Raw genomic sequence first — 25235 nt, 5'->3', positions numbered from 1 at the left:
ACAGTGACAGGACATGAACATTAGAACTGGCCTTCTTAACCTTTCTCTCTTGAGACATGAAAAGGCGATGGAAGGAAAAGCCTTCCTGTGCCCAGTTCCTCACCATGGCCTCCATACGTGCCCTGCGCTCCTCTTCTTCCTTTTTCTTCCTCATATTCTCCAGATCTTGCTTGGCCTCTGCAAATGACTGTAAGAAAGTGTCGAAGATGCCAAAAAATTCATCTGGCTGCATCTTGCCCTCGCTTTCTCCAAAATGCTTCAGTGCCTTGGCATACTGTCAAGGGGGCAGAAAACACAAGAACAATAATTATTGCCTAATTATTATTATTATTAATTCTTATAATAATTATTATTATTATTCCCTAATTATTATTATTGCAGTTTGGTGAAGACAGCGAGGAAAGCTTATGAGTAACCATATGAGTAACCACACATACAATTCAATACCCCCTGATCATTCATGCAGTGTGATCAGAAACTTGCCTCCCTGCCATCAACAGAAGCACCCTTCCTTAAGGCAGATGCCTGTGTCCCTGAAGAATCTGCATTCCTGGATATCCTTTAGGCAACATGGGCCGGTGGTGCTGGAGAGCACTAGCTGTCCACTTATACAAAAAACCTATGTTCAGTGCCTGAGGGTGATGGAGTAAGTTCAGATGTTGACTGCCTAGCCACATCTCAGCTGCAGCTGTGGGACAGCAGGGGCATGGAAGACAGTGAGCTACTGGGGAAACAAGTAGTTATAGCCTTACTACCAAATAAATAGCCCATCCTTTAGCCCATCCTTTAGCCCATCCTTTAGCCCATCCTTTCCCCTTTCACATTCCCTCAAATTACTTTTTGAATGGCTGGAGTTAGAGTTTTGGGTTTTTTTGCAGTAACATTACATTCTGTCCTCTCAGGAGCCTTTTGCTGTGTCATCCATCACCCTGGAGTCCTCTGAGTCAGGGTGTTGCCTGGGAGAGAGGAGACTACGGACAGACATGGCATGAGAGCGCGGCAAGGAAAGCAGCCAGGGCTCCCAGGCAGACTTAAAAGAGCATGAATACATCACAAATGGCTTTTACTTTAAAAGGCAAATGTTGAGGCTGCAGAACACATGTGAAGGCAGCCAACTGGCAGGACTTCAATCACAGAGCTGTCCTGATTGGGATATGGTAAATCCACAGCATCCCCTGGCTCTTGGACATCAGTCTTGCAGTAGTTGTACTCTCTTCTTTGCTCTCCCACACTCACAAGCATGCCTTTCTAGTCACTAAAATGCACTCAAATACATGCACATATAGTCTGTCGACAGCATGTTCACATGTGTCCAAAGTCCTATATAACTGTACATATCTAAAAGCTTCATTGTCCAAACAGCTTCTCTCACACACGTTTATATCATAACAGGCAGCACCAGCAACACTTCCCCCCTGGCACTGCTGCCCTGGTACACAGCTCCCCTGGCATTCCCTGACTGCATGTCATACACCCACCCTGAGCAGCAGAGCATCCTTACAGACCTCAACGTTTACCAAACCCAGACTCTCCCAAGCTATAGACTGCCTTCACAAACTCTCTTGTGTGTGTGTACTCAGCTCATACTAACACAGCCCAGCTTCCCTTTCCTTAAGTGGGTGATCTTGCAGAATGGAAAAGACAGTAAGAACAGTTCAGGCTCCAATCCCAAGCACAAAATGAGTTTGGAAGCACGCCTTCGGAACCCCTCTGGCCCTGTACCAGGTAAATCATAAACAATGTCTCCCAGTCAACTGCAGGGGGAACAAATCTCCACAGAAAGCAGCTTCCTTCTGGCTCAGCCTGATTCAACATCTTCCCTTCTTTGCTTTCCCTGCCAGGCCCACAAAGCAGTTTGAAACAATAGATTCTTTTTTCTTTAAAAAGGCTTCATTCTCAGCCAGAAACAAAGAAACTTGAAGTATCTGGGAGGAAAAAAAGAAAAAGTGTTGGAAGAAATGCAAATTGCTTTGAGCTACCAAACATGGCAGGAGCTGAAGGAAGCACTACAGCAGCAATGTCAGCGAGGGACTTCAGAGTATGGAAACAGCAATAGATTACTTCCCTGATTTAATTCCTTTTCTCTGCAACCTCTGAAGACACACACACACAAGTATGTACACCTACTCCCTCTCTCCATCCCCATCTGTATATATGTATTTTCTCTGTATGTAACATACACAGAAGATGCTTCAATATTAGTAAAGTGCAGCAGTCTCACAGTAATCCAAACCAACCAGCACCAGCTCTTCGGTAGAAAAAATACAGGCTGTCAATAGCACAGGAGGAGATAAATCATCTCCATATTCTATACATTCTTGGCACGCCTGCCTCAGTGTGCCAATCAGCCAGAGAAGCAGGAGTGCAAGAGAAAGACATCAGCACAGGCATTGCCACCTTGAACACATAGAGCGCTTGAAGCTCATTGCTAACAGGAGATGTGCTACCTCGAATCTCTTCCCACTTGTGGTTAACTCCTGTGACAACTGAAGATAAGGTGCAAATTAAGAGCAGCAAGTAGAGCTGCCAGCCAGAAGGAAGACTTGTCAACCTCCTGTGAAGTGGAACTCAGGAGCAGCCCACAGGAGATGGCTGTTGTACCTAGTGATGCACTGCCTCCGTGCCCTGCATCCCTCCTGTGTACAGACAATGTGAATGAGGGGGCACACAGGAACTGAGCTGGTTTGAGCCCAAGAATGCCCACAGGGATTTCCTGGACTCTTAGGAAAGCTGGGGGTTGAAAAGGAGGGGATCCTTGCCTGGGGCTCTGGGATCCTCCATATATGGAATTCTCCATTAGCGGGTGGTGTTGACTGCAAATATTCTGCACATGGCCTGTCACCCACCTACCAACACCAGCTAGTTCTTGTCACACTGGCAAAGAGGCTTTTGCCACTGCCACTCAAAGGAGCAAGTGTTGCTGTGCTGGAAAGACCCAGCAGCCTGGGACCCTTCCAGAGACACTCATGAGTGTAAGGTGTTGTGGTCTCCAAGCAGCAGCAAATCAGAGGCTGAAAACAGCCTGTCTTTGGTGCCCTGTAGCATGGCTTACTAGCTCACAATCACTTACTGTAAAGCAATGAAAGACGAAAAGCAAGACTCTGAGCACTAGATGTACTAAAATAACTACAAAAGAGAAATCTGCACTTCACTGAAGTAAACATTTTCCTTCTTTCTCTCCTCTCCGGAAAAAAAGAAGTTGACTGAGCAGAGGAAGGCAAGTCAGGAGTTCCAGCCTCTGCTGCCAGCTCTGCACATAATGTGGCTTGGGAACTCATGTGCCCTCTCTAAGCCTTCCTTTTCCATTTGTTACAGAAAGGCAAGTGTTGCCCACTAATCTGGTATGAGAAACAGCAAAAAGTATCAGTTGCTCACATCTCTAGGGCACTGCATCAACTCATTGCACTAATGTAAACAGACCCTCACTGTATTGTCACTGTTTAAATTGCAATAGACCCCTCTTTTTTATTACTTCTATTTCCCCATAGCTCTGCTCCTGCTATCATGTGTGTTTTTTTAAAGCACTGGTGCCTGGATGAGGGTCAGCAAGCTGCTGGAGGCAACCTTCCCAACCCTGGTATGAAGCCCAGGCTCCTACCTCCTCACTGTGGCTAAAACCACACTGTATGCTTCACTCAGAGCATAAGAGGCAGCGCAGCAAAGATCTAGGTGCTCTGGACTCCAGCTCTCTCTTCTGCTCTCTGCCACAGGATCTCTGTCACCCTGTACTGCTCCATGGGCAGATTCCCTGCCAAACAGTACCTGCTCTTGCCACAGCTGTGAAATCTGTAGCTAAGACCTTATGCATGCAAAACGCTTCCCAGAATTTTGTGACGTGCTGTAATAGCACGGAACAAGGGCTGAAACTCGATTGTTCCTGAAGTCATTTGGGGACATATGACATGGGCAAAAGCAAGATGGAAAACAGTTTCAGCAGGTTTTCCACTGTAATACAGGACTGTGTATCTTTTTTTTTTTTTCCTTTTCATTAAAACATTAATTTCCACACCGTAAGGGCCCCCATGCTCCATGATATAACAGGTCCACAAGCTCAGTGCCAGCTTTGCTTCCTCTGCCAAACTTTCCACTGAATTCATCCTCTTGCCAAAGCAAATCGTTAGACAGTTGTTTATTTTAAAAAGCCATTTTAGCAGGGAGAGGGAAAACGGGACAGCAGCACACACGCTCACTGCTGTGCTTGCCAACGAAATGTTAAACAGTGGCAAGCTCTAGAAACGGCAGGAACAGGCCTCTATGAGGAGGAGGAAAAACAGTCATGATAAAAATTTCCAACTGTCTGTGCTGTCTGCTATTGCCAGAGGAGCCAATGTATGATGAATTATACCATATAGCCACGCAACTCGAATTGTGTTCCCCAGAGAAGTAATCTTGAGTTTGCTGTTATGAAGACCCCAAACCTATACTGAGGCAGTTCAAATAAATGTCTGTGTCTTTACGGGACATTCAGAATAGTCAATGGAAAGAGCCCAGCCAATTTCAGGCAGGGCTGGGCTCAGCACTCCTTGTGCTTACACGCTCTTAAAGAATTCTCCCAGGAGTTCAACAATGACTCTGGCAGCCCCAAAATTGAGATACAGGTACTATAAACATTTCATATGTTAGATGCCAACTTGGCCTGAAGCATCTGCTGTTCTAAGTTACCAGACATAGCTCGTAATTCATTTAACAAAAGGCTGTTCCTGATAGCCGACTGTGGTGCCAGCTCATGCTCTTTGTAACGCGCATTGTCTTGACTTCCTCAGTCTCCATCCTGATCCATTCCTTATTCATTAGCCCCAGCGGCTGACAGAAAATACCAGTCCCCCAAAATGATTGACTGAAGTGCACAGCCTGTAACTGGCACTTGGAGTACAGTATTTCTGTGTGCTTTATAGCATTCTGCCATTAATTACTATTTTCTTAAATGGATTTTGGCTTTCATTGCCTTTCTATTCTTCAAAACAGTTACTATATGTGCTAGGCTTATTAAATGCATGCACAGAGTCTGAACTCCTTTCTCCATGATGATGAACACCCTGTTTGAGAGGAGCTGTCATGAGAAAGACTGGGGATGGACACTTTTCCTACCCACCTCATCAGTCTCGCCCAGGCAGTGGCCTCCATTGTGCCTCTATAGAGAGGCTTAGTGTTTAAGACCAGGTTGGATGGGGCTTTGAGCAACCTGGTCTAGTGGAAAGTGTCCCTGTCCATGGCAGGGGGTTGGAACTGGATCCAGAAGGAACTTGGAAGGTACCTTCCAGCCAAAACCATTCTATGATTGTATGATCATAGGAATGGCAATGCCTGATTGAGCAGACTTTGAGGAATACCCAAAATGTCTTAAAAACAAGTTTGTTACAAACCAAGCACAAAGTAGAACAGTAATGAAGCAGTCTAGCAATCTAAGTTCATACCTCTCAGCATTTAAGTATGTTGTAAAACTTCACAGAGAGCAAATATTACCCTTTTCAAGTAGGAAAATGAAATTCATACCATGGGAGGTCACTGTTCCTCTGCCTGGGCATTTTCATTATTTCCTCACAGGAAACACAGGGAAAAATGTTCACAGACAAAATTAAACCCCATTTTGCTCTTTCTGATGTAAAAAAAAAAAAAAATATATATATATATATATATAATAATAATGCTTTTTGTCATCTGTTCAACCATGTAAAAACTGATGAAGGATTCCAGGGCAGAATTTCGCTTTCTCCTACCCCACCTCCCAGTTTATGGGAAATGGCAGAAAACATTATCCCTTGATCTACTCTATATATTCCCTTATAAAGTGGCATTGAAAGTGAGAAAAACACAAAAAGAACAAGAACCAGCTGTACTAGGGAGCCTGTTTAAAGAGTCAGTCTAAGTTTTCAATCAGTTCTTAACCAAGCCATCTGTTTGCTGCATGAAGATAAGTACAGCTACAAGGCTTCCTCTGCAAACATGGATGCCTGCATCTGACAACCTGGCCCTTTAAGTTTAAAATATCACTTCCTCCCCATGGTCACAAACTGTAAATGGTCCTGGCTTAAGCAAAAAGGCCAAAAAATGTACTGCATGGGATTGTGAAAAATATCCTCTATCGAGAAGGTCAGCATCACACCCTTGTAATGGATTGTTTCCATAAATAAAAGGAATGAAGAAATTACTTTTGTTAATACTAAAGGCATTTTAAAAAATAAAAAAATTCCCAGGTTTGAAAAGATAAGTTGTATTGTTTTAAATCCCAGCTGAGGAAACATGGCTCTGATTTCCTTGTGGCAATCAATCATCCACATCTATATTTAGAAGGATATTCAGCTGCAGCTGTTAAAACTAGAGCTTCATCATTATTAATAAATCTATGAACCAGACCAATTCTTCCTGGGCTCATTAGGATATTTTTCAGAGTCCTCCCTCTTTCACTACCTTTTTTTTTCAATTTGCTTTGAGAAATAAAAAAAGTACAGGATAATCAGATGTCTTGGTCCCTCTCTTCCTTTAATTTGGGGTTATAGTAGGTTTCCATGGTAAGAAAGAGCTTGTGATTCAACAAGCACAGAAAGCCCATTGAGGTTGGAGGATGTTGTAGGCTTTGCAAAGTACATCTGGTTTGTTGAAAATTTCCAGCTTTCTTTTTCTTTCTTTTTTTTCTAAGAAAAAAAAAAAAAAGAGGAAGAAGAGGGGGGAAAAACAATATAAGGCAAACATGAGAAATAGCTCACTATTGGAGCACTCATAAGGACAGACAGTCCCCTTTTAGAAGCCCAAAAGCAGCCAGTGGAAGACACTTTTTTGCCAGTGGAAGAACCAAAGCCATAGGTTGCGCAGAAGCTGGAATGGCACATGTTCAAACATAGTAAGGGTGTGTGAGGAGAAGGTAAAGAAACATTTCCTAAGCGTGTTATAGTCATTAAAATAAAACATCTATTTATGTTGAGTGCTTTATGTTGGCTATGTCTAAAAAAGCATGCAGCAACTTCCAGACATATTGGTCTGTCTGTAGGGAGATTCTCTGGTTATTATTAAAGCAAAAGAATGGCATTTTTCCCCGCAACTGCCTGATCAAGAAAAGTTGCACTGCTGTGCTGGACATGTACTGCTTGCTGGTTTTTAACCCCTGACTGACCTTGTAAAGAATCTGCATTGGGCTTTTGTCCTAGTGCTAAAAGAAACCACCACCATCATCTTAATACTAAACCAAATACTAAATCAAAAGCAGGTAGTCTAAACCAAAGACAGTGAATTCACTTTCAGAAATGTTCATGTAACTATAATGAAGTTGAAATATTTACCTTGTCATAAAACAGAAGCTCACAAACTAAAGAAAACCGAGCTTTTCTCAGTAAAATTTATGAAGATACAGAATATAAAATATTTGTTTTGTGCAAGCCCATATTAGCAACATTATCTCCTTACCAAGGAAATGCAGAATGACATTACTGCAGAGAGACTGGAAAGGTGAGGAGTCTTACTGTTCGGATCCTCAGCCTCTATTTTGCCTATCCTTCAAAATTTAAGGCTTACCAATCCATTGGCACAACACAGGTTTTGTTAATAATTCAATAGGTCCCTTAATGCTATAAGGACTGACACCATCTGTGGAAACAATTCAATCTAAAACAAATAACGTATTCGCTTCATAAAGCCAAGCACTTTAAACATGCCAGCCAAGAAGGGCAGATTTGCCATTACATATCATTTACTTTAGAACTTGCTCTTCTCTAAACATTTTCATATGCTTATGATCTTTTCATATAAATTCTTCCTCATTCAGCTGAGAGACAAAGGGATTAGTGCCAGACTCCAATCATCAGCAAAGAACAAGAACCTCTTTAGCTGTACAAATCCAGTAATGGAGATGCGGACAGTGAATGGACAAAATGATCAGAGCAGCACCTGAAGACTAACATGCACATGGTGCTGGCTGTGTAAGAAGGAACCAAGAATGTCAGACAAACCATGCATCTTTGGGATTTCTATCCTTGCAATGAAATACAGGCAGTAACAGAGAAGTATACATGGAAAAGATCATGTATTCAAGGTTACCAAACTACCCAGAGGTGTATTTTTTAAGAAAATGAAACACAAATGTCCCCAGCTGAATAAGCACAGTGGGATGAAGTCAGAAGGTAAAAGATATGAAGTCACTATCACTAAAGAAACTCTTTTTGAGAGACTTCTTAAAGCAGTCCCTTCAACACAACCACATGGTGTGATATCCTGGTACAGATGTTGCCATCGCAATTCTATGGCACACATGGATAATATTAAGAAAGATTAGTAAGAAGTGGGTAAGAACATTCTTTTAATCCTAAAATTTATTCTAAATGGCTACAGACTAGATTAGGAAAAGTAAGAAACTTCAACCTAAACCATTTTCAGTCTCTATTACAGTTTTCACTAGTCTCAGCATCTGGCATTACTGCTTCTGTTTTGATCAGGCTTTTGACTGAGCCAGTGAAACCCCAAACACTTCAGAAAGTATTCTTACCTTGTCTCTAGCCTCGTTGAGAAGGTCTTCTAACTCTGAGAAGCTAAAACTGGCCACAGTGATGAAATCACTCATGACGGGAACAAACCTGTCCCCTGATTCCCACATGCGTCTCTTCTGATAATCCAGTTCCTGAAAGAGAAGAAGTAAGAGATATAGACAGGCAAGCATCAAAGATTCTTTGCTGACAAGGAAGGGAGTAGGGAAGCCCATCTATTTCACTCTGTGCAGAGCATGCTGTGCTCCCGCTTCTCACACATTCATCCAGAGCTATTACTTAGAAACCATTTTCTCACTTAGTCAAAGGTTTTGCCTTTTCGGCATGAGATGGAAAGTTAAGGTGGGATGAAGTTATGGTTTCCTTTATCCTCAAACAACCATTCCCAAGAAAGCCATCAATATGTTGAATTTCTAAGTCAACTTTATAATCTAAACATCAAGTATATTAAATGCTGCATTTTTTTTCCTGTGCAAAATGACAAATAATAGAGAATTCAGATGGCGTAGCAAGTGCATTTGGAATTTTTAATAGTGAGTTTCCCTCCATCTTCTCTTCCCATGGTGACTCAAAAGCTGTATTCTTGGGGAAATGTGTACATGTGTGTATAATCTATATAGTTCCTAGCTCTGGATCTCCCCTTTAGTTCTCTGAAAAGCACTAGGTAGGCAGCAAAAAGACATCAAAATTAGTTCTCCCACTGAAGAACAAGCAGACAGATGTCAGGTACAGCATTTGCTAGAACCCTGCTAACCAATAAGCATTAGCTTGGAATCATAAAAGTCACACTTATAAACTGGGGCTATTTGATAAGATGATTTATGAAGAAGAAAAAAACCCACATAAAACCACAGGAAACTGAGCTCTGTTTGTCCACTACCTACAGAAAGAAGAGAAAAATGAATTGTAAGAGTCTTTCTTTCTGGTTCAAGTTTTTTAGTTTTAAGTCAAGATTACTCACGCTATCTCTTCCCTTACTCTATTCACCATACTTGTGGCACAGAAAGAGCTACAGAGCTCATCAAAATGACCAAGTTATAGTAAGAATGGCAGTCTCCCATGCCTGTGCTTGGCTTGCATGCTATTGACAGTCTCATGAGGACAAGGAAATCATAATCTGGGCTCATCTTTATTCTCAGCTGAATAATCAGTGGGAATGATGAAGCCTTATTTCCTGTGTGGGGAAAATCAGCATGAAACAGCAGGTCAAGTTGCAATCTGACCCTCTGTTCCCTTTGGAAAAAAAAACAGTTTTGTGCTGGCTGCAACTCCAGCTACATCCATGTTTGGTGCTCTGTGTTACTAGACATCAAAATATTGGTGCACAGAGCCAAATGGATAGGTTTATAAGCATCTATGCTGAGAAGCTCTTGGGATTTGCTCCATAGTGCTGCTGAATGCCAGGAATAGCTTTGGCCATCAACAATCTAAAATCAAATGTGATGTATCTATCTGGTCTGATGTGAGTTGGAAAGAGAATGTAACCACTACAAGGAAAGACCACAAGGCAGAAAAGGAAGAGAAAAGAAATGAGCAGATGGCCAGAGAAAAATCCATATTAAAGAAGTGCTACTTCCCATGATTTATATTACATTCTCTTCTCCACTTGTTTTCCGAACACATCACAAGGGATGGTGCTGGGAGCACGACCCATTTACATCACTTTGCAATGAATTGTCTCTAGTTACAATTACTTTGAATTGGACTTTGTGCATCCAAGAAATGTCACTTCACGTGCTTCTAAGAATCATTCATATTTTTTTTCCTCAGCCACTTTTTCCCACTGTAATTTATAAGTTAATTTTAGCTGAAAGTTGCTCTACCCTCTCTTCCCCTCTCCTCAAGCAGGTGGGCAAAACAGTTCTGTCATCTTACACACTGTTGAAAGCCACAGCACTTGGGACGTTACTGGAGAGCAAACTAAGATTAGGTGGTCTTCTTTTCAGTTTCAAATTCAGTCCTCCCCTGCAGAATAATTCTTCCAAAATAAAAACCAACAAAACACAAGTAACCAGCATGATTATGTAATCAGCCCAAGAGTGATTCCAGAGAATAAGAAACTCATCTGTATCTTCTAGAAATGATATATACTAATCATAACAGCACAACTGGAGAAGCTAGGAGAAGCTCCTGTGGGGTGGGCTGCTGATTCTCTAGAGAGATTAAACATACATACATAGCACTGGTTTCTCAAGCAGTTGTTATGATCTTGCTGTGTGAGAGAAGGGCTCTGCTGATAGAATTCACTTCCTGATTTGGAGAAGACCAAGAACTACTTAGTTGTCCTTCTGGGACCATCCTACTCAAAGGCAACAGCTGCATGCACCTCTTGAAAATTACTGTCTTATTTTTACAAAGAAGCTTCCAGCCCAGGACTGCAAAGGCTTAACAGTACCTTTAAGAACATCTGACTGTGAAACTATTTTTAGCTTTCTATTCTTAAGGGGCCTTGAAGAAACTTCTCAGTCACTGGAGCCAAGGCTGTGCTGAGAACACACTGGAATGGAATCAAGAATCACACCTTCCCCTCCTCCACCTTCCACCTGACAGTGATCTTCTATTGTTGCTAAAGTGCTGCTTTTTACATGCCAAAAAAACATGAACTGAGCAAGCAGACAGGGAGGTGCTGGCAGCCCCAGTCGAAAAATACCATGGCAGGGAGAACAGTGAGGTGGGAAAATGGTGATTGAATGGGGAGGAAAGGTTGTCCATGGAACCCCATGTATGGGAAAGAGATGAAAAATTGGCTGTAAAGGCAAAATAAATAACCCAGTCACACAAAGTAAAACAGAAGTACTCACTCACATTTCAATGGGGGGGAATTGTGGGTCCCAGTCAAAACTTGGCCTCTCTTCATGACATGAACTCCATGTCAGCCTTCCCTTGCAGGTGCTTTTAATTCTCAAGCACTGCACTCCATGGATCCATAAGTATTTTTTCTCATTGCTGTGCTGTCTCTTACCCCAACAACCAAGAAATAAGCTTTAGAAAGTTTGTTTTATTGTGGGAAGATCACTGGCTAATTACATGATGAACTGCTGGAGACAGTTGTTGCTGACAGGCCAGATATCCCTTCCTCTACCCCCAGAGCCCAACCAAACTCAGGCCAGATAAAAGGAAAATTAAGTCATCACTGTTTCACAGTGAATGAGGACTGGAGGGTCCTTTGTTAGTTCCTTGTACACAGGTAATCCTTGCGCAGAAACCACCCAGTGCAATTCCCAACAACCGATCCATTTACCAGCAGTCCCAGTGCAGAATGTTCCCCATCTCAAACACACCACTAGAACATTAAACTAGCATTAAACTCACATGAGTTGAAAAATACAGGTGAAACACTTGAAGACAAAGGGATTCTGAAAAGTGTGTCTAATAAAACTCTGTGTGAAAGGGCAAAGAAAGTTAAACACATCAGGGACTTTCTAGAGCTCTGAAGACCTCTGCCTTGCCTCTCAGCAGTACTATTCCCTTAGTATATCCAACAGGCAAGAGATGCCAGCACCAACCTAAATGTAGGATTTTGTTTCATATTTGCAGAGAGACAGAATGATGTTCGTAGGGTCAGAATGTATTTATCTGTGCAGATGATGGTAGACATTAGTGGACAGAGACAACAGAATGACTTTAGTGCTAATATTTACTTTCCCAGCTGTGCAGACACTAATTTGACATTTCTCACATCAGGCCTTCTAAGAATGGCAGCTATTTGTAGCTGCCATTTCACAAAGAGGAGGCAAATCACAGAATCAGACTAGTTAGGGTTGGAAAGCATGGGGTTGTTCAAAGCCTTGCTCATGTCATTGACATGTATATGAGGCAAATATGACAGTTCCTACCTCCTTCCACCAAACATGGTGTCATGCTGTGTGCTCTCCTGTCTCAGTTAGGCTGGAGTCTTTCCCCAGGAACAAAATCAAGAGCTTAACTAACGCAGGCTTCCAGGGAGGGGAACCACAGCTGACACATGAACTTGTGGCTCCAGGGAGCATTTGGGGCCATCCCTCAGCTTTAACCCTTGTAATTCAGTACACACAACTGTGCCAATGCACCATTTGTACTGTTCTGTGTTCAGAAGTAAGGTTCTGCACTATGTAAGTATAAACAGGACACAGGCAAGCTAAGTCCAGCTTAAAAGACTTTCATTAACAGCAGGAAAAACCACCACTGTTGCTCTGCTTGTCAGCTCAGCTCCCTCATTTTTAACTAGTTTAACTTTGCCTTACCAAGGAGTGCTTAGGATAGGTTAGGGTTGCAGTTAGGAGCGCACTACCTGTTTACTACTCCAAGCGCCACGTGAAACACCTGCCCAGCAGCCAGACATCCCTCAGTAAGAAGGAGCAAGAATTTTATTTCTTCTTTCAGTCCATACCATTTGTCAAACTGTTGTTTTACTTTCCAGGCTGAGATCAAACAAGCTTTTCATTAGGCTTAACTCTGCTAAGATCATCAGCAGGAGCTCCACATGAGAAGCTTTTATTTGTTTTTATTTGGTTAATGCATTTTGGAACAGAATGGAAAGGAATGGAAAAAAGAAAGCCCACTTTCTCTTATCATAAAATATATACTGCTCCTGACTGTGAGTGAGATATTTTAAGCATGGCGCTTTGCAAACCTTCAGAATACTTACAGCTTCAACAGCTTTCAATCCGTTCTTTATGTTGTTGACTTCCTTCTCCAGCTCTACCAGGCTGCAAAGCAGACAGACACAGGGCAGACAGAACAAAAAGAGCAGTGTTACTGAAGAATACAGGAACTGTGAGGCAGAACAGACCATTGGCCCATCAAGTCTGGTATCCAGCCTCTGGCACCAGCCATGCCGAATAATTAGGAGTGAGGGGAAGGGGTCTGGTAATGATCTGTGCTGCCTTTTGTATGAGATATAAGATGAGGCAGACCCTGCTCGCCTGTCATACTGAAGATCAGGATTTTCCTGGGAAGAAGAGAAGGGGTTGCTGTCAGAACACCTGCTCTGCTGAGCCTGACCCTCCAACAAGGAGTGTATGCCACATGGCCAGCTTGCAATAATAAGCATAAGCAAGGACCCCAGCTTTACCACACACATCACTGGAGTCTCAGATCATCTCTACAGATGATTCTTGAACTACTTAACTACTAAATCCCATTAGCAGTACACTTACTTGTGATTTTTTACTTCCTCAGAGTCCAAATACCGTTTTTTCTATCTGCATTTCTACCATATGGTAGTCCTTGCAAGCTTACATTGTAACTGAGCATAGAACTCTGTTAGTACATGCTTCTCCAGACACAAGCGTTCTACTGAATTTCTGCTCATCATATAGAAACCAGGTTTTTTCTAGGACTTTAAAGAAAAAAAGACAAAACTAGGTAGTACCCATTTGTGATAGGCAGGTATCTCCTCCACGTATTTGGTGAGTAGTAGTTCACGTCTCAAAAACACCACTAAAACCTTAATAAGTTCCTCTAAGTATGAACCTACATTTATTTTTTCACTTGTCTTTCATTACCTTGAGTAGTTCTCTAGTTATCTACAGATGTATTTGGACCAAAAGTCTCTGATAATTTTATTAATTATTAACAATAATTAATCAATAACAATTAATAATTGTTGATTATTAACAATAATTAATTGTTAATCACACCAAGGATGTGAGCAAAGGCATTTCAGCTGTAAGGCTGGCCATGGGTCTAGGAAACAGCAATGAATAAACTAATGATCATTGAGTTAACAGAAATCACTAGAAACTCCAGCTCTGGGAGCGAGCAACAGCACTGGACTTACTTGACTTTTGCTGCTTCTGGAAGATGCTGCAACTCAGACTGAATATCCAGGATATCTGGATAATTCTTTTCAAAGATCATAATTAAGTAGTGCAAAAGTGTAATGTTTCTAAAGAAAAAAAAAAAAAGGAGAAATGAGAAGGAAGAAGGAAAAGGATGGTGGGAGAATTGTGACAAATCAGTGAAAAATATTTGGGTGGGAAATGTGCTTGAATGATCAAAACAAACAATATATCAGCAGTTAGCAGCTCTGTAACTGAAAGAAAAGTATCACAGACTGAAATGAATTAGTTGTTTATGACACATCCTTCCTAAAACCTCAAGCAATGTATTGTGCCTTAATTTATTCTGGAAGTACCAGCATGCTTCCATCCATCTGTGTAAATGGTGTAACAGAAAAGAGAATTGTGTAACACAGTATAATATTTGTCCCCACATACTTCAGGGAATAAACAACTAATAGGACTAAAGTGACATTAACTCATAAGGGAGAAGTGAGTTGTTCTCAGAGGCTATGTGAATAAAACATAAGAGTTAACTAAGAAGAGGAAAAGGTTCTTGAGGAGTGAAGAAGCTGAAAAGAAAACTACAGTAATGAAACAGCTATACTTACAAGTAGTGGTCAGACTCACTAAGAACAATGGGAGCTCAGGCAGGAGTGGTTAGAAATGAGGCGTATGGGGGATGCAGGAGAAGGTTTAAGAAATTTTGTAAAGTAAATGATGAATTCTACAGTAGTGAATTTTGCATGTAGAGAGAACAGCCAGCCACAACAGCTACTTGAGGTGGGTGTTACGCAGTTAGCTGACAAGCAAGACAGCAGATGGCCACTGCTTCACACAGACTAGAGCCTGGGAGCTGGGAACTTGTGAGAGAACAGAATTTGCACAGGACATTCAATATATGAAAAATCAAGCCAGGCTACATTAAAGCAAAAAATGTTCAAGACTAACAACACAATTGTTAGCCTTGGAATACAGAAAGGACATCGTGGTAGTCAAACACGACTCTGTTAGGTAGGGATGAATTTCCCATGGCTACTTACTGCCATCACTCATTCTGTCACAGCCTTCAATCATTTCACCACAACTATGGTCTCAGCAGGTCTCACAAGTCAAGGAAGGTTTTAGTTAGTAAGAAATAGTATAGAAGACCTACAAGGAAAATCTTCATGCTGCTGGAGCCCAAAAATAGTATTGTCTCACCAGTCATAGCTCGGATAATTTCCAGAACCAGTATGGGGATGTGGGGCAAAACACGGGGTAACCCATGTCCATAAATAGTAAACTCCACTTTCCTTTCCAAAACCAGTTATTTTCCTTAACTGCTCTAGATACAGCCTGGCTCAGTCTCCCAAAGCTATGCACTGTGGTTCCATTACTGGTGTAGGTAGAGAGCCAGTTTATGACAGTCCTGCATCAGAAACATATGCCATGTTTCACAGGAGACATAAAACTGTGGTCAGAGTTTTTGTGTTTTCTTTTTAGCAAAACCATGGCCATAAAGCTTTGGTATAAAGGGCAAATTCCATAGAAATCCTCCCTCCCCCAAAAACTTATTTCAGTTATTTGTGAAATACTACTTTTGTCATCTTTGCATAGTGCAGCGGAAGCACTATCCAGCAACAGATGTGCAATATCCAAAGAAACAGCAGAACTTGAGTGCTGTATTAATAGCTGGTCTTAACTACTGCAGGATCTTTTAGAGTGAAAAACACTATTTAAATGCCAAATCTGACGTTATTTTAAATGGTCTACAGAGTTAAAGAACAAAACAAAACCCACTTTCATTACTATGGTAAGAAATGCAGCAGCACAGTAACTAACTCATTTACAGCCTTCTAGCATACCTGTCTATGCTGGATTTGGTATCTGCAATTTTGTTCAGGCTGGAGACTTTGAAGCCATAAGCACTCCCCCTTTGGCCCTTGTTCATAAAATTCCCAAAGGCCAGAACTACCTCCAGGAGTTGCCTCAAACGCTTGCTTCGGATGAGTTCTTTGGATGCCAGAAGAATGGCTTGGAAAGAAGAAATAAAAAGAACAGGTTATTGTGCACAGTAGCTGTTTTTAACATGCTGGGCCCTGTAATTCGAAGTACCTTAAAATGCTCATCTCACTATTGCCCAGCAAATGCTGCAACACAGTCTGTATGTGTATTGTCCTTCCTGCACCCACACGCCCAGAACCAGGAGAATGGGAAGGAAGATGAACTACATCTAGACTGCAAGATGCTCATCTGAATGCAGGAGCAAGGCTGTGCTCCTGGACCTCACACTCTAAAAACACAGCTAGCGAGAACAGGGGAAAGGCTTGAGCAGAACTGGATACACTTACCTCTTCCCTGCAATAACCATGGACGTGGTGCAGAAGCCATACACCTCCCTCCTTGTAAGTTACACATTCAGGAATACCAATGACCTGAGGCATCTATTCTGACTACCCTAAGGAGAGGTAAGGTGCAAGGACTTGAGGGTGAGAAGTGAAGGCTGACCTGCACAGAGACGCCATGAAACCTTTTGGCAACTCAGGACAGCCTGGCAGCACATTGCCACATCTGACAGTTCATACTTACAGTGTAGCAGACATGAAGATTACTTCATTAATTCAATGGGTGAAAGAAGATTGTTAGACAGAATTAATTTCTCAGCACATGACATGCCTCAGACTCACTGGCTCTACAACCATACCGCACATATAACAGCGCCTCCTTTGGAGATAAGCCTCTCTTTACCCAACTCTTAGCAAAAGCTTTAACCATACCTTCCACCTTTGGTTTTGCTTCTGCCAGCCTCTCTGGAAACTTCTTCTTAAAGAATAATGCTTGCAACCGCTGCTGATAGTGGTCAATTCTGCATGAAGGGCAGAGGAAAGCCAATATTGAACTGGAATTGTACTTCTGAGCACAGGGCCAGTATACTGCCTATGTAATCTAATGATTGGATGTCAGTCCCACAAGGCCTATGCATGGGATTACAGACATAGTTCAAACATCTGACACTACATAATTAACCTTGTTATGAAAATGGAGGAACTCAAGGCATATTTTGATCACAACTGAAAAGCAGGTGGAGGAATTCCCATTACTCCCAAAATACAAGACTCATGGGAGATGCCAGCTGCATCTCAATTAGCAGAACAAGATGTTAATCCTGATAAGGAGTGCAGCAAAGTTGGAACAAGAAAGGTGGTCAGAGGATGAGATAGCTGAGTGGAAAAAGGGATCTATATGAAATCCTGACCCCTGGCTATATTACATCTGATAGTTGGATCTGAATTCGTTTTAGAGAACACGTTTAGTCAGAGGAGGCAAATTTCTGCTTGTCATCAGGGGACGGGTCCTTAAATGACAGCACAGAAAGTGCTTATCGTCAATAAAAACTTTGTGTAATGAACAGAAATATTTGTAACATTTGTGGGCTTCTGCCAAATGCAGGGTATAATGCTGGCCCACAATCTCTTGCACATTCCCCTTCAGTGCCAGATAATCCATTTTCAGTAATTACTGCTGCTTCCAAGAAGCCCTTTGTGCACTTTCCCATAATGTATCAAACAGACCTGCTCATTTCAAAGAGGAAACGATCTGCCCGGGCCATGCGCTCAATTTCATGTTTATGCTCCTCCAACAGGTCGGTATCGCTCTTTTCAGGAACAAACTTCAGCAGCTGGAGTGACAGACACAAACCAAACATGGAGATAAGAGGTCCAGGGAAAAGGAGAGAGGGACAGTGAAGCACAAAACACCCTGATGGAGAGACAGAGGGCCCTCAGATTTCTCTGCTACCATGGGGTAGCATTAGGTTGACTCACCCGTGTGACCATAACTTCAAAATAGCACAGCTGCGGATACAAAACTGACCTTTTTTAAACCTCTGCTTGCCATTCTGTCTTTATCCCTCACTGACCCCATTAGATTAATTCTTAACGCTATAGGGAATTTCCCATTTCTACATCCTAAAGGCCAATTGCTACTGCAACTTATCCAACAGGAAGTACTGAGAGAACTTTGATTCCTACAGTATTACTTGGAATTTAGATTTCTGCAAAAAGAGCAGGATGTGTCCTATTCAGTGTGAAGTACCCATCGTGCCTATCTTAGAGTACACACAAAGCCTCATGTATCTCTCTCTTGGGTCTGCCCTACTCTGCTGAAACAATAAACAATAACCAAGTGACTAGATATGTGTCTGACACTGACTGCTATTCATATGCTGACGTTAAAAGCATAGTTTCACGGATTTTTGACATATCTGGTGGTAGTTGTGCTTTAGTATGGTTATAAATATTGCCATGCACGCAGCCTCAGCATACACCCACAAAAACTGCTCACAAGGCATATCAAGCACTTGGCTTTTTAATATTTTATCCTACTCCCAAAAAATGTGATATTCAAAAGTGTGGAGCATCATAAGCTTGCAGAGACTTCTAGAGCAGCTGTGAGCATTCAGATAACAAGTAGGCTATAAATTTAAAATGTAAGATCTTTTTTGTACATGATTAAATACCATGGCTGCACACAAAGAAGGAATCACATTTGTTGGGTGAACCAGCTGCAGAAGATAGGAGACCCTGACTCCCTTTCTAACCCTTCTAGTTAGAATGTGAGATCTCTTCTAGTCTCAGCTCTAACCATTGACTTAAAAGACCTGGTTCATGGCATTTCCCAATGGAAAAGCTGCAGATAGGGAAGGGAAATTAAGAAAAAGAAAAAAGAAGAATGATAAAAAAGTAATCAGCAGTATAAAGAATAGATGGGGAAAATTATGGAAAAGTCACAGGTGAGAAGAGAGGACATGAAAGGAAACTTCATACCAACAGTAACCACGCATATTTTGCATCAAGAAGAGAAAACTTACAAAGTCAGCCTGATACAGAGTTACACAAGGAAGGTATATCTGACAATACCGGGAGAAAGACTTTCCTTGTGCTCTCATGTGCTCCACTGACATTATGGGGCCAAGTTCAGATCTGCAGACATGTCAGCAGAGCCAGTATTATATCTATCCACTTTAGGTGAAAAAAGGGCAGTGAGGGACTTAAGAATAAGATACATCCGATTGCAAACTTTCTTACCTGCTCAAGCATATCTTTTGCTAGATCTTCTTGTTCATCCATCTTCAAGATTGCTTGTCTGATTTCTTCATTAGATAGCTTCAGCCTTTCAACAATATCAACACTGGAGCATTAGTGCAAAGTTTAAGTGCCTCTGACAATTTCAGAAAATAGGAAGCCAGAAAAACTGCACTTAAAAGTTACAAAAGAACCATGGAAAGCTCTAGTATGAAACTGCTATTCTAGAGTATTCAGTAAGATGAACAAATCAGTTCCAAAGCAGAGATTTTATAGATCATATATTTTAACCTCTTCAGATAATCAAACATTTATTAAGAACAATCAGAGCCTCAAAGATCAACTTCCAACTTCCCCCATATCAGATACCTCCCTCATTAAGTTCTTTAACTATACTAAAACCCCTTGAATCTATGTGACTTGTGACTGTAAGCCCATGTAACACCCCAGCTTGTGAATATTAAAGCATCTCCCAAGTAACAAGTAATGGGACTGTTCTTTCCATTAGAGATCTGCGAACAGAGTTTCTTGTAAGAAGACTGGTTGTGTTAGGTAAGTTTGCTCTGTTAGCAGTCACAGCTGAAGAAGTAATTAACAGCCTCTACATATCCATGTTTTGCGTCCAATAAGAAAGTGCTCTGAAAACAATAGCTTATTAATATTATCTGAGGTATTAAAATTACACTCTCCTTCCCACCTACACCTGTCCATCTGTGTGCGATGAATAGGAGTCTTCACTTACAACAAAAAACAGCATCAAAAAAAAAAGCCTCTCAAGGTCTCCATTTGAAATCCAGAGCAGACAGGAGTCATCAACATTTGTGATTATTGAGAGATTCCTTGACAGATTATATGAAATGAACTGGGTAGTTCTCAGCACAGATGTCCTTGAAGAAATGCACAACTGACAAATTCTACCCCACTACCCCTAATGGTGACACCCTCATTAGTCATTTCAGGAGAGTAGAGGACCAAACGAACCATAAAGGAAAGGCTATCCACAAGAAAATCTCAATTTTGTGACTAAACCAGAAAAGTGTGAAAAGAAATATTTGAGAAGTGAAGTCTGCAGTCTCCATGGACCTTTTACAATCAATATAATTAATTGACAGCAGAAAGAGAAAATGCGAATGTGAATGAGAGATGGGCTGATGCATGAGGCAGAATGTTGTCTTCAGTGCTAAGAAATTCCATGTTGAAATTTTACATTGCTACTGCCATTTGGATAGAATCATAATTTTGAAACTAGGTAAAAGCAAAAGAGCAAGTTTTATTTTTACAGACTAATATTACTAAATCTAAGAGACTTAAACCATTTTAATATTGCTCAATATAACCAACACCTGGAAACTAAAATATGAATCAGCAGACATTCAAAAGCTTTTACATATTACACCTCTGAACTAATTGTTCTCGCTCTGTTCCTAGCTGGTCATTGTGTCTATTTTTGATAAGGAGGTCAAAGTGATACCAGCTAAGATAAAGCTACTGAAGTTCCAAAAAAGCTACATAATTGGCCCACGCATGTATGAGATACCAGGATTAGATGTTTCACAGTGAAAAGGCTGGAAACTTTTTACTTTAGATGACCAGATTGAGGATCAAAACAACAAACCTCAGAACAGGGGGTTCCGCCTAAAGCTCTACAATCCCAGTCACAAAACTGAAGGGTTTCTTTTGGCTTTAATAATAATGAATTGTAAAGTCTATGGCTGTGTGACCCTGAACTGATCAAAAACACTGATCACATGAGGACTGAGAAGCGTATTAGTGGGTATGGGCCTGGCTCCTAGCAGACACATACACACATGCCCAGACAATTTGGTGCCTGCAGTTTTCAAACTGCTAGGTTTTGTTGGTTACTTTTCCTTTAGAGAACACTTTTACATTTTCCACAATCTGGAGTCTGCAGATTAGCTGTGTCTTGTAACAGACACACAGTCTGTCAGACACAAGAAGCCAACACATGAACATCAGGGAGTGGGTAAATTCTGTTGGTACTTTTGCTGAGGATAAAAACAGTAAGAGCAAGTTTAACATGTTTTTTTTCCATGCAAATAACTTGAGCAATTACTGAATTGACCACTCCACTGCACAGTGCAAGTAACTCTGTCTGTGCCTGGGGAGGCAGTAAGCAGGACCAAACAGGTTTGAGATACCTCAACAGAAGGTGCAACACACATTATTGCTGATTTGCTGTCCAGGAGCTCAAGGACATCAGATTGCAAGCTCCTCTGTTTGCTGCCATTCATCAGCACTAAATACACTTCAAAACATCTTCCATTCGAAAATAATTGAGAGCCCCAAGGTCAGACACTTACACAAACACCTGGATTTCTTGGATGAGCCTGTCCCCTGCCATCAGCAGGAAAGCTTCTGAGGGACTGGTTTAGCCCACAGTAGAGAGGAGCAGAAAGCTTGCCAGCCCCCTGCCAAGAAGCACTTTAACTTAGTCGCTTACAGGTCTATAACAGGGTCACAATGCCTGCAGGTGTGCATCCCAGATTATTACCGATCCAATTACAAGTACAGAAGGATTTCCAGCAAAACAATCTTACTGTTCCAAAGTGGGCTTGTTCCTCTTCTGGGGCAGGATGCATTTCAAGAGCTGTGCTTCAACAGCACAAAACAGGGATCTTCCCACTTAAAAACTGGCTGAATAACTGGCTAAAGAATTGTTAATCAAGTGATTCTTACTGCATTTTCAAAACTCATGCCCAAGCCATGCAGTAGATCTTAAAGATGGCAAGGAGTAACGTGAAACAGATGTGCTGCTTTTAAATAGAAACAGGTTAACTGATTAAAGAGGAACCTGAAGCAGATGTGTAAAATCTTTCCATTTAGAACTGAATAGAGGCATGGCTTGAAGCCTAAAATTCATATGGGACAGACAGCAAATTAAAGTGGAATTACAGCCCAAAAATTTACACTACAGAAATTGCATTTCAGTATCTAGTGGAAAGCCTGCAATGACTTTCTTACAGGCTTCGCAGATCCAGGCACTTTTCCTCCAGCTGCTGGAGACAACTCAATTCAGAGCAGCATACAATTCAAGCTGTATTTGCCCTGCACAACACCCCACCAACTCACGGATCCTGCCATCAGAACTCAGGAAGTAAACGTGACCAGAAGGAAGTGCACTCCCCCTTTCCTCAGTTGCAGCACATTCATTCATAGCACAGATATTGACTGGTTTTGTTCAACAGCAGCCTGATGCTGGTCAGATGAGGAAGGAAAAGGATCTTTACTGAGAGTAGTCCCTCCTTCTTCCCTCGGCTGTACATCTGGTGGCAGCATATGGAAGTCCAACTGCTTGAGTCATTTTCAAGCAATCTTAATCGACAAGTACCAAATAACTTCTGATATGGTACTTAGTCAGCCTCCCTCTATCACCTCCGGCTCCATAAATAATCTCTACTGACTCTGCAGAGTAATTCATCACTAATCTCCCCAAGACACCTCGGCTGATTTAACACCAGCTTCACTTGCAGACATCAAGTGGTTTATTGTTTCGTCCCCCTGGAGAACGCTGGCAGCCTGACTCTGAACGTGCCTGGGAGATGTTGCAGTTTTACACCAAGTTCCCTTATAGACATCCAGTGCTTGCTCATTTTTCCTCCTTAAAGATACCCATTGATTTAATTCACAGTAATCTCCCCCCTTTATTCCTCCTTCCCGTGGATCAAAGCAGAATACTTGTCACTCACTAACCATCTCCCCCTCAGAGGAAAAAGTGAGTTATTTCATGGGCTTGTTCCTTCGATCTTGCTTAGCTCTTGAGAAAGAAGCATGCTTGCCTACTACCAGAGAACCTAGAGCATTGTTGCAGCTACAGTAAGCTCCCATACCACAGGGATCACAATCCCACTCTTCCTTTTAACTTGGGGAAGAGAACTTATTATCATATATCAAGGCCATTTTCTAATTCAAACTAAACTGAACCACAGTGCTTCCAAAAGATGCCAACAGCAGTAGATGTGACACCAAGAGGCATTAACTGATACTTAGCTAGTTTGTGTAGCTCACACAAATCTTAGCTTTTACTGACTGCAGAACTTTCTGTCTCCATAAACCATTTCACACAGGCTACTAGTTATTTCACTCCCAAGCTTTGTGACTGGGACATAAGGCTTCTTTAACTCCTGAGCTCTCCCAAGGCTCTGTACCACTGCCAATCTGGGGGGCTGTTAAATACCTGTTTTGGGAATACTCATTGTCACTATCCCATCAAGGCAGGAAAAGATGTTTCCCTGTTCTGAGAAGAAGCATTCAGTAGTCAGGCTGGTCTAACTGTGCATTCAGTAAGAAGGCAGAAAGATGCAGTCAGTCTTTTCACATCCTCTTATCTCAGCTGCCAACTCATCTTGCCTGTGAAAAACATAGTGCCTTAACCTTTGCAGGACAACAGCTGGGACATTTTACCAGGTACATCTTCCACTATTATAGCAACACATTGGGAAAAAAAAAAAAAACCACCAGTGCCTTTTCAGCACTTCACTGTGAAAGTATTCTGACAAGTGCATAAAGAAACAGGCTTTTTTTTCTGTCAGCAAAATCTGATAAATGACCAAGATACTTTGTATCCAAACATGCCCAATTTTCTACCAAGAAGGATCTGGAGATGGCTGTCTTTCTATGCCAGGCAGAGCAAATCAGAGCCAAACTTGGGAATCTTGAAATTACAATAACATATTGATGAGGCAGTGGTTTATCCTTTACCAGAACCCTACCTATCAGTTCCTAGTTGTGATCTAAGGCAGGATGGTACTGACTGATGTGTTCAGTTTAACCTTGGGGTTCATTATACTTAGAATAGCAGATAAAGCGATTTATTGTGAACCTTCATTTAAAATCAGAAAATCGCTCGAGGAACCCAGGAGACACTGTTTATTGCATAGTGTTTTTCAAGACAGCACACCGAGGAACTGAACTGCTAAGTCCAATGAGCTCTTTCTGTATCAAGATACAACCTATACCCCAAAATCATGTTGCCTGGAATCTACCTTGAAATAAGGGTGAACACTGTATTGTCACATGGCAGAAAGGCACAGCACTGTCAGTACGCTGAAACTGACATTGGCCGAATAGCTTTTCCTCTTAATGCCTGAACTGAGCAGGTTTAGAAGCACTGAGGAGGCACAACTAAGTGAGAGAAATACTTGGTCTCTAGTATTCTGGTTAGAAACATTGCACGAAACCGTTTTCTTCTTCCTTATTGATATGTGTCTGAATCATGAAAACCACATTTGGTAAAGTGTCTATCTACTGACATACAAAAACGGTTATTTGTGGCCTTTTGCTACTACTGGTTTTATGACATTTTGCTAGCACTCCTACTGTTTCAAGCCTCTTGAGAGGGTTACTGCTGACTAGCTGGGCTACAGCAATAACAAACATGTCTCAGGAGAACACTGACATAATGATTTTGCTGGAATTCATGCACAATAACTTGCACAAAAATGTTCCATAAGTATACATTGAGCTTTCTTCTCAGCAATGTCTTTCACAGAACTGCACCCCTCCAGAGCATTTCACACAGCAAGACATTAAGCAATACATCTTAGGCATGTTCTGCAAGAACTTTTAAAGATACGGTACAACAAAAACACTAGAACAGTGAAAATACTATCCATTACTTAAGTAATGGAGGCAGGAAGAAGTCATCCTGGTGAAAAAGGTCAGGGACATTTCCAGCTTCTAGGTGAAAGCAGGGATGTGGGATGGTTCTTCCAGACCACGCAAGTCTGACAGTAAATCTCCAGCCTAGTAGAAACTGAAGGCATCAGGAAAACCATGAGAGACAGCAGATTTCCAGTGTGACAGAAATAACTGCATGTTGGGAACACCATTAAGAAAGCCAGATTTGAAGCTGGTCTCACCTGTTTACCTGGACTCACCACAGACAGATTCTTCCATGTCCTGGTTGAATTATGTCC

The 25235-nt window shown here is 41.6% G+C and overlaps 1 protein-coding gene across 4 annotated transcripts in view; it reads right to left on the bottom strand.

Moving 5' to 3' along the window:
- DAAM2 (dishevelled associated activator of morphogenesis 2) overlaps nucleotides 1-25235 on the bottom strand; it is a 199882-nt gene that overhangs the window by 7565 nt on the left and 167082 nt on the right. For all 4 annotated transcript variants that reach the window (XM_065680033.1, XM_065680032.1, XM_065680031.1 and 1 more), the window contains 8 exons: nucleotides 19303-19387; nucleotides 17788-17894; nucleotides 16993-17081; nucleotides 16081-16249; nucleotides 14233-14340; nucleotides 13099-13159; nucleotides 8474-8605; nucleotides 104-274 (listed from right to left, as the gene is read on the bottom strand). In XM_065680033.1, coding sequence (XP_065536105.1) covers nucleotides 104-274; nucleotides 8474-8605; nucleotides 13099-13159; nucleotides 14233-14340; nucleotides 16081-16249; nucleotides 16993-17081; nucleotides 17788-17894; nucleotides 19303-19387 — 922 coding nt within the window. The remainder of the gene's footprint in view (nucleotides 1-103; nucleotides 275-8473; nucleotides 8606-13098; nucleotides 13160-14232; nucleotides 14341-16080; nucleotides 16250-16992; nucleotides 17082-17787; nucleotides 17895-19302; nucleotides 19388-25235) is intronic.

Source organism: Lathamus discolor, chromosome 5 (assembly GCF_037157495.1).
Source record: "Lathamus discolor isolate bLatDis1 chromosome 5, bLatDis1.hap1, whole genome shotgun sequence".
Lineage (NCBI taxonomy): Eukaryota > Metazoa > Chordata > Aves > Psittaciformes > Psittacidae > Lathamus > Lathamus discolor.
Note: the sequence above shows the minus strand (reverse complement) of the source record. Positions and strands in the feature narration are given on the sequence as shown.